This window comes from Pyxicephalus adspersus, chromosome 3, assembly GCF_032062135.1.
Source record: "Pyxicephalus adspersus chromosome 3, UCB_Pads_2.0, whole genome shotgun sequence".
Lineage (NCBI taxonomy): Eukaryota > Metazoa > Chordata > Amphibia > Anura > Pyxicephalidae > Pyxicephalus > Pyxicephalus adspersus.
The window spans coordinates 125,360,662-125,371,058 of NC_092860.1; the positions used below are offsets into that span (position 1 = coordinate 125,360,662).

The following is a 10,397-nucleotide window of genomic DNA, read 5'->3' on the forward strand; positions in this document are numbered from 1 at the left end:
GCCGGCCGGCATCTTACCGGTCCCGCTGGTATAGGAGACGGCACCCGACGCTGGAGAGGGAGATCGACGCTGGAGGACAACGCTGGAACACGGACCCGACGCTGGATGAGCACAGCGGGACCAGGTAAGTGAGATTTTATTTTGGTGAGAAAAGTACGGGGTTATCGATAATTGCAACTTTTTTGCACGGAAAAGTACGGGCTTAACGGTTGTGAGGTTAAAAATTATCTGCTAGGCTTTTCATTGAAAGGGCCTAACTGCTGAGAATAAGCTACTACTGAATTTCCTCACCCTGGGGATTTTGCATAACAGTAGCTGTAAAAAATTGTTTTGAAAACCCAATGATTGACATTCCAGGCAATTTTTTTTTAAATAACAGCAATATTTAGGAACAAAGGTGTTAGTTAGACCATGAACTGTATCCCACTGGGCTTGTTCCAGGAAAGAAAATATTGATTTGCAGTAGCAAACTATCTATCTTTCATTTATACTGCAGCAACTGTGCAAACTGTAGGTTTTTCTGAGATTGAACTTGCCAACACAAATGTATAAGTTTACGAGATCTTTTTTTATATTACAAGTAAAAATGAAAGGTTGAAAAAGCTCAGTCATTGCAGATTCTGCAGATGCCCATAAATCCTGAACAAAATAAAAATAGGAATAGAAACACATACATTTACCAATGTCAGATTCCCTGTGTGCACCAAGAACACCCAGAATGCATGTAGATCTGGGAATATTGAAAACCTTCTATCAATTTTTTTTCTAGTGGAATTCAGAGGCTGTCATTGTTAACCTCTTTATAAAAATATAAAGAGCCAAATTTCCTGGCTGTCTGTGGCTTTCTTCTAAGACACTAACCTGAAACAAACATGCAAGCAAAAAGATTTGATTACAGTCCCTGATACTTCTACATGTTTATTTCTGTATAGTGGCTGTAAATATCATTGGATCCAGAAGCATACATAGAGTTTGATCAAACTGGCACCTGCTGGTAAATGTAAGCCCAGGTAAGGGTCCAGTAGTGCCCAGACAGTACCTCCCATGTCTTTCACCTGTAGCCCTTGCCAGCAGTTGTAGTGCCACACAAGTATACACTCTGCAGCTCAAGACACCGCATCTTACAAATAATTACTAACTGTAGTGAATTAGAGTCCATGTCGTGTTTTCCAAAACTAAATCATAGAGAAGTAGGTAACATCCTGGGTGGTGGCATTCCCAGGCCCTAATTGGATGTAGTTTGCAATTAGGTGTCAACACAGGGGTGTTTGAGGTTTCTAATGTGGCTGAGCTAGCATACTTACTTGAACTCACCTGACCCTTACTACCCAATGCTGAGAAAACCCGGAAGCCTTAAGAAGAAAACAGTAAGGTGGATACAATGGAGGTAAGTGGCAGCATTGTGTAGGCTTGTCTGGGCTGCTTCTTCAACCATCACTGGGGAGGTATTTGTGCCTGTTGCTGTGCATTACATACCTTGGTTTCTTCAGTGGCTGCTTATCAATTAATTAGCAGTATTTTTATTTTCTTTTTGCCGGGGCCTAGAAGTTATTGCTGATCCACACTTGCTTGGGGTTATAACAGGTGGCTATCATTGCTGGCCCAGATACGTACATGCTGGGTGTTATTATTAGTGGCTATCATTGCTGGCCCTGACATTTACAGGGGGATATTATTGGTGGCTATCATTGCTGGCCCTGACACTTGCTCTGGGTTATTATTGGTGGCTATCCTTTCTGGCATTGACACCCGCTGGGTGTTATTATTGGTGGCTATTATTGCTGCCCCTGATACTTGCTCTGTGTAATTATTGGTGGCTTTTATTGCTGGCCTTGACACTTCCTGGGTGGTATTAGTGGTGGTTATCATTGCTGGTCTTGACACTTGCTCTGGCTTTTGATTGGTGGCGATCATTGCTGCCCCTGACACTTGCTCTGGGTTAATATTGGTGGCTATTTTTGCTGACCTTGACACTCCCTGGGTGTTAATATTGGTGGCTATCATTGCTTGCTGCCCCTGACACTTGATCTGGGTTAATATTGGTGGCTATCATTGCTGTCCCTGACACGTGCTCTGGGTTATTATTTATGGCTTATATTGCTGTCCCTGACACTTGCTCTGGGTTAATATTGGTGGCTATCATTGCTGGCCTTGACATTCGCTGGGTGTTATTACTGGTGGCTTTCATTGCTGAAATACTTAAAAATCCTGTTGCATTTTTGTATGTGCTGCACACAACTCTAAATGTTAAACTAGACAATTATATTTTGTTTTCAGTCCTATCTCTCTGTTTGGCAGTAAACAAGGTTCCTCACGTGCTGGCCACATTACGATAGGAGGCAAATCTCTGCACCAGCCCAACCTGTAACAGACTCTGGTTTAGAGATAGACCAGAACGGAGATGTTTTTGGCACCTTGATATCGGCTGTCACCTTTTTGCAACAGATTGGAACCCTAGACACCATAGCATATGGCTTTCCCTGGGTAGAGTAACCGGAGAATAATCTCAATGTGTTAGAGTTTGGTCTTTCTCATTTCTTGTTTTAAATGTATCTGTATACCTCATGTCATATATCCGCCAGAAAAATGTGAGGTATGGTGGGCCGAAATGATCAAGTAGTTGGAAGCCATGGCTGGATTAGTCTGTCACTTTGCCTAAACACCACCACCTCTATCTTTAGACCTCAATGGAATTTTTTCAAATCTCTTATTTACTTTTATATTTGTTGTGGGAATTGGGGCATGTGATGAATGCAGGTGTAATACTACACTTAAGGATCCAAAAAACAGTCATATATCATATGGCTGTGTCCCTGCTGTGTAAAGAAGAAAGCCTTCACATTTAAAAAGCACAGTACTATACTTTACAAATGTGCCCTGCCCCAGCACTGGGACATTGTAGCCAGAGGGGTGCAACAGAAACTAAAGAAAAACCAGGAGCAGCGCCAGTCATGTGATCTGTGAAAGGCACTGGTTTTCTGCCACAGGTTTCTGCCATTAAAGCTGAGATGCTCAGCATCAACTTTGGTTGCCAGGGAAACACACAGCTATCCTGGATAAATAAATAGCCATAACAAAACACTATCAGGTGTATAAAAGGTGTGGGTTTGTCAGAGTGGTGGCCTGACACACAACTTACTAATGTTGCTTTTGTGATTGGTTTCTAATTAGGAAACTTAAAGTATAAAATTGTTTCTTGGGAATGGCATTTCTAAACCAGGAAGTAAATACAAATAATTAATTTGGGAGGATCTGAATATACATTTCTAGGTATTGAGTGTTACATGTAATTTTAAATACATTTATGTTTATTTAGAATCAATTATGAAAACGCCATAAAACAGCAGTCGGCAACCGGTGGTCCGCGAGAAAATTTTAGCCGTCCGTGTTCCGAAGGACCTCGCTGGTTTGGGGGGGGCCACACCCGCCAGAGCCGTGGACCATGTTTACCGTATGAAATCACAGGCTCAGGGCGGTGGGCGGATTGTGTCTCTGAACATAACATGCCCACTCTGCCATCGCAGGTTCGGACCTGCAATGGTTCTGGCATCATGACATCCCTCTGGGGAAGATTCTTCCCCTATGAGTGACACATGGCTCCCCGCATATGCGCAGTCCGGAGCCCGTAAGTTTAGTGGTCTGTAGGTCTGAAAAGGTTGGCGACCACGGCCATACTATACTATACATGCTATAAGTGTCAAGAACAGAGAGAATAAAATGGTTAAAGCGCACGTAATTTAAAAGAATAAAATCACACCTTCCTTTAAATCCCGCAGATCAGTCTGTCCTTTGGGAGGTTTCTTCCATCGGGTCCAGCATCCCTCTTCGCCGCCATCTTCTCCTCTTTTCTTTCACCTTCTTCCTACGTCACCCAATCTCTGCACTGCACAGGCAGATTGAAAAAAAATTGACGATTTTACTGCGCATGCGTGAGATTGGCAATTTTTATTCTATTGATGAAAGGGCTCCTTCTGCGGATGCCTGAACTGCTCGAGCATGCACAGAAGGAGCAGCCAAGGGCCTCCTGGGATGCGTGACGTAGGTATCCCGAGAAGCTCTGCCCTCCCATTTATTCTTGATTGCCATCAAAAATTAAGGGGGGCGATGCTGGGCTTTTTTTTTTTTTTAAAGAAAGGGTGTTGCACTTAAAAATAAACACAAACAAATTTTTTACTTTAAATAAAAGGGTTGTCTACCCTTTTTTGTAAAGTAAAAATTCTTTGTTTAAGTACGCTTTACCAATTTGATATTCACAAATGATTCTCCTCTCATTGTTTTGTTATGGCTAATTATTTTAAATTTTTAAGTGCATATATTTGAATAAATTATAGTGAAGTTTTTAGTAATTTGTAAACATTAATTGAGAGGTACCCAGAAATACTTTAGTTGCTATAAAATTTGAAAGAAACAATTGATGTGGTACAATGATGTTCAACACTCCACATAAATGTTAACAATTTAGACAATATGTTCTAAAAACAAGTGTCCCCATTGCAAGAAAAAAAAAAGTGTATAAAGTAACAAAAAAGTAAAGTTTTTACACATTGGGTAAAGTTCAGCACATGAGCTGTAATTACTGCTGTTCTTTAAATCGATGTGATGATGAGGACACATTTCTGTGCTACAAGGTGTCATTGCCCTTTTAAAGCTGTGTTCGGCATTGCCATTTTAAGAGTCGCGTTGCATGTTGGGAGTGAAGCTCACATGGGGCTGTGTAGGACATATGCAGGAAGGTGAGATTACAATGTGGTGTCTGCAGTGTGCTGTCAATGACTGCCAGTGATCAGACTGCTCTGTGTGCTGCCAGTGATCAGACTGCTCTATGTGCTGGCCAGTGATCAGACTGCTCTGTGTGCTGGCCAGTGATCAGACTGCTCTGTGTGCTGGCCAGTGATCAGACTGCTCTGTGTGCTGGCCAGTGATCAGACTGCTCTGTGTGCTTGCCAGTGATCACACTGCTCTGTGTGCTGCCAGTGATCACACTGCTCTGTGTGCTGCCAGTGACTGCCAGTGATCACACTGATCTGTGCTGACACTGATAGGTGACTTCTTACTTTATTACACCTACTAGTTATATATACAGCATATGTACAGGTTGACATTCAAAAATCCGGCAACCTCCTGACCTGAGGAGTGCCAGATTTGTGAAAATTCCATATTTCCTATGGTTATATATTTAACAGAAAATGACTACCTGTAGAGTCCTTTAAATAGATGCTGACTCCATAAGGGGCTATACAGCAGCAAATAAATGAGAAGGAATGAGCAGGAAAGCAGTGCAAGCAAGACCCAACAGCTGATTTTGATCAAAACATAAAGGGCTCCTCCAGAAAACAGTGTAAATCTGAAAATGCGCCCCAAAATCCATGCCGGAAAACTGAAGGAACCAGATTATCGTCAGCGGGATTTTTTAATGTCAACCTGTAGTATAACTTGTCATTGACAGACCCCTAGCTAGTCTATGCAATGTGATCTGAGCAAGGTCTATGGGGGAAATATTGCCTGTGCATCCAATATAAAACATTGTTACTTTTGCAAAGGGAGGACAAGCTTGCTGTAATAACATATATGTATAATGTATATCATATAACTTAATAAGCTGCAAATACAGATGTATTGTTCAGTAGCACTGACAGTACTATTGTGACCAAGACTAGAATAGGAAGCATCACACAAAGTAAGATTACAGATATCAATTTATACGTGATGATCCTTACAGAGTCTTACCCTGCTGCATTTTATGAATATTTTAGTGGCTACTATTGCGGATCTCCTTTGGAAATTGCTAGTTGCCTGGATGTTATGGACTTCCAATGGCCCTAAGGTTGTTACTGAACAAGAGCAAGGGTTCGGATCCAGAAAGGTGCTGCAACAATGGGCCTGATTCATATAAAGAGCCCCAAGAATGGAAAGATAGAATATCATAGGACAACCTGGGTGATCCAGCAAACCAGCAATGGATTTGGTCCAGGATAGAAAACCGGTTGCTCAGTTACTCACACCTGGTTTTCAAAGATCCAGTATCTGCAGATTTTACAGTGGTTAGCAGTGAGTGGTAATGTACTGCTCACTTTTGCCCCTATTCATTCTCTTTGGAGCTGTCATGGGTAGAATAGTTTAACATCTCCTCCAAGGCTGCAGCATGAGGAAGTGGTATCTGCACAGCAAACTCATTCACTCAAATTTTCACCCAATGTGAATGGTCTCATTTCAGGTGAGAACCTGACGTGTGCAGCAGTCGCCAGATGTTGTTCATGGATCTGTCCTTACGAATCCATGAACAACCGCACTACAAGTGATGTGAGGAGAGCACAGTAGGGTGCCGCTCACTCATTCTCACCCCTTCCCCACTCCTTCATTCATCTGTTACTCTATTGTAAAGGTATATGATCATGGTAGATCATTTCCAGTGGCAATAATTAAATGTGTGTACACATCCTTAAAGTGCAATCAATTTTTACTCTGCATGTTTTTTATACAATTAATTATTTATTTTATATAAGAAAAAAGTCATACAAAAAGATAAGTACATAAAAAAGTGGGAGTAGGGGTGAAAAAAAGGGGACTGAAGAAGTGTAATGACTAGAAACCATATCAACACTTTATAACAGAAGAGATGGGCAGAGCAAATTCAACAAAAATCTAAATCATTAACTTAAACAAAGTTTGAACTAACACGTTTTGGATGAACAGACAATAGGCATGTTGTGCATATTTTTATTCATTGCATGACCTTACATTTTCTTTCAGAAAAATCTTTGTAATGAGGATGTGACAGACATGAAAAGCAACCACCATGAACCTAAAAGCTGCAAGTTAGCTCTACCTTTGCGGGGTGGTGAAGAGCCGGTCATAGGCGGTATTTGGAGAGATGATTGCTTTTAGCCCACGTTGCACAGGAAAATGCCTACGCCTTTGGAAATTCAGGACCCGTACCTTGTACACACATCTGACTGCTCAGAAATGGTGTGGAGCAACTCTCTTTGGAGGTCATGGTGTATTCCAAGCCATCCAACCTCCACATCTGAATCAGGCTGTGCCATTTAGTACTAAAAAGGTATTAATAATTATAGTGTATGCTGAGGTCAAAACAGAAATATGCAATACTTTACATTAGGGAAAAAGGGGTTTAATTAAAGCTAATTAAACTAAGGCTGCATACACATGTTTAATAATTGTCGTTGAAAAGGATCGTGAAAGATGCTGTCCAACGACAAATATTAAACAAAAGACTGAAAGACGTATGAATGAGCTCTGTACATACAGCACCGTTCTGTCCTATCTAGAGGGGAGGTGGGAGAATGATGGAGTGGCACCGCGCTGAGCTCTCTCCCCTTTATTTCCATTACCATCATTCGTGGATCCTCCAGGACAAATCCATGAATGATGTCGGACGAGCGCTGTACACACATCAGATTCTAGTCCTGAGGCGATTATCGAACGAGAGTCATCTGAAGTGTGTATGTAGCCTTAGGATCTTTAAGGAGACTAAAAGAAACGCTTCCATAAAAAGAATACGTAGGGTCATTTTTCATGGTCAGTGTTTGTGTGATAGGAGTGTTTCCCTGGCTTACATTCTTCTGCTAACAGCCCATCTTTCAAATGGTTGTGGTTGGTAATATTAAAAAAAATGTATTTTATTTCTTCTGCATCATAATGTTCCTGTTTCTTTGCCATCTCTTTCAGGAAAGAATTGATACTTCTGAATATAGCATTGAATATATAAGGAATTTTAGCATTATAGCCCATGTGGACCATGGTAAAAGTACTCTTGCGGACAGACTCCTAGAAATAACCGGTACGACAATTCTAAAATGTTTTTCTTATAGAAGGCTTACCAGGCAGTCCAATATTAGCTGACAATCAAACTGTCACCTGTATACTCTGTTGTACCATTATTTTGGGTCTAGATGACCTGTTCTGATATGTGATGGAAGATTGCACAGATTGGTAACATGTAAGGTCAGCTTTATATTGTGATATATTAAGAAAACAAAACTAATTTAATTAAAAGACATCACAACCTGAAGTAGAACTAAACCCAAAATTAAAAAAAAAAAAAAACACCTTATATTCCGCAGATCCATCGATCTGTCAGGTGGTTTCTTCCATCGGGTCCCGCGTCATCCCGGTATCCATCTTTGACCTGGCAGAGAGGAAGTGCCGGGCACTGACATCTTCTTCTCTTTTCCGGGTTCTTCTTCCTACTTCACTGATCTTGCACTGCGCAGGCGCGAGATCGGGTGACATAGATGGGAAAGAATATATGGAATGTTCATTGTTTGGGTTTGTTAAATTTTAAGAAAATGTTGCTTTTTCTTTGTATCAGGCTGTATTCCTAAAGCCTCCTCCAATAAGCAAGTTCTCGATAAGCTCCAGGTGGAAAGAGAAAGGGGCATCACAGTGAAAGCTCAGACTGCATCACTTTTTTACACCTATGAAGGAAAAAAATACCTCTTAAACTTAATTGACACACCAGTAAGTATATATTTCCATTTATTCAAATTGTTTGTGAAACCAATTTATGTAATTACTGTTCACCAATTATTTTCCCTAGAAATTGCAGATGTAAAGTCTGACTGCATCGTTTATAAAACTGTAATCTATGCTTTCTAAACAATGCAAGTAAACCTTGGCCAGACATGGTAACATAGAATAACACCAGGGCAATTCAGAAAATATCTCCATGTTTTGTGTGACAAAATGCCTAGTCCATGTGGTGTTGGCATTTCTTTAACTTTTAGGATAAGATATCAGATATAACTTAAGGATAAGATATCAGAGATCTTGTAGAATGCTGCACTAGTTGTCAGTTTCTGCCCTACCTTCCCTTGGCCATTCACAGAACACATGACATTTTGTGCGTGGCCAAGAGAAAAGGAAGCACAAAAAATAAACTTGCACAACAATCTGTAAGACTCACAGATCTAATATTCTGGTAATGCCAACAATACAGCAGTAACTGTACTATTTATCTATCTACCCAGCATAATGAAAACTATTTATTTTAAAGAACTATAAAGCAAAATGTAACAGTCCTGAGCACAGATATATTTTGTTTTTTCACTGCAACCCTTAATCTCCGTGCCCAGAGTTGTGATTGATATACTGTAGAATGCTTTTAGAGCCCTCCCAACATGTGGGTGGATAGTCTGCTTTCTAAAATTCTGCTTGGTACCTTCCTTTCACTTAAGGGCCACCAGTCAAATTCATAGTTTTTGGATAGGTTGGTTTAAGTCCTAATTTGTAGCATTTGATGTACTTTCTGCTCTATAATAGCAAGAAGGATTGTGCATTTCGTGTATTTGGAAATATATATTCTGTATTACACTCGGGTAGGGAAACGGAGTTCCCATATTACCTGTTTACTGATGAAAGTCTGCAGCTATATTTTAATAAACATAATATGTTGTGTGCCCTATATGAAAATGTTTATTATAACTAAGTGTTAACTAAGTTTAATCTCTAATTGTTTTTCTTTTCACTTTTAGGGCCATGTTGATTTCAGCTATGAAGTCTCTAGGTCTCTGTCTGCATGCCAAGGTGTCTTACTTGTGGTTGACGCAAATGAGGTACTTTTTCACAACCCGTTACAGTACCTATTATTTCTGTCTTTACCATCATTACTATAAAATCAAACAGTGGTAGTATTAAAAGGCATAGATGCAGCAAACCTTATAAAATAGATAGCGGATGTGGCAGAATTGTCCCACTGATGTTCTTTCTTTTTTCTTATCCCAGCATGCAGTATGAGGGTTTGTATCACTCCTGATATAATATTAGGGCAGAAGATGTGAAAACCAAAGGCCAGACCTTTTTTCTCACAATTACAATATATATATATATATATATATATTGTGTGTGTGTGTGTGTAAGGCACTAGTCAAACATTGAAGGTATCAGAATGCCCCTGTAGTAAAGAAATGCAGTATACATACAAGCATGCAACTGTAGTACTAAAATGCAGTATAAGTAGTAGCGTGCAACCGTAGTACTGCAAAGCGGATGAAATCATGTCACATAGCTATAGTACTGGCATGCAGTAGCAATAGTAAGGTACAGCTGGAATACAGTACAGATGTAGCACAATGTAGTATTAGTTTGTTTTAGAAATGGTAGGATGCTGCTGTAGTATTGTAGTACCTCCACCAACCACAAGAAAAAATTGTAAATGATTACAATTTTGCCAAGCACAAATCTTGTAAGGTTTCTTCAGACCCGTGTTGTGTGTTGCTAAAAAAAAAGGGCAAGAACCCCAGCACTGGCCCTGACATCTGTTGGGATTTGACAATAAAGTTCAAGATGATTCGGTACAAGTCGCACATTTACAGTCCTTCCTTCCTATTCACTCTAACTTTAAAGGAAGCCAATTTCATTGTGGGGTTCCCCTGATAAGT

The 10,397-nt window shown here is 40.3% G+C and overlaps 1 protein-coding gene across 1 annotated transcript in view; it reads left to right on the forward strand.

The window, feature by feature from the left end:
* Positions 1 to 4,679: 4,679 nt before the first annotated feature.
* The window catches only part of GUF1 (GTP binding elongation factor GUF1), a gene marked incomplete in the record, with an annotated part of 22,821 nt that continues 17,103 nt past the window's right edge, over positions 4,680 to 10,397 (forward strand). The window contains 5 exon segments of the mRNA XM_072406263.1: positions 4,680 to 4,733; positions 6,751 to 7,057; positions 7,687 to 7,798; positions 8,330 to 8,478; positions 9,492 to 9,572. Of these exon segments, the coding sequence (XP_072262364.1) occupies positions 6,872 to 7,057; positions 7,687 to 7,798; positions 8,330 to 8,478; positions 9,492 to 9,572 (528 nt within the window).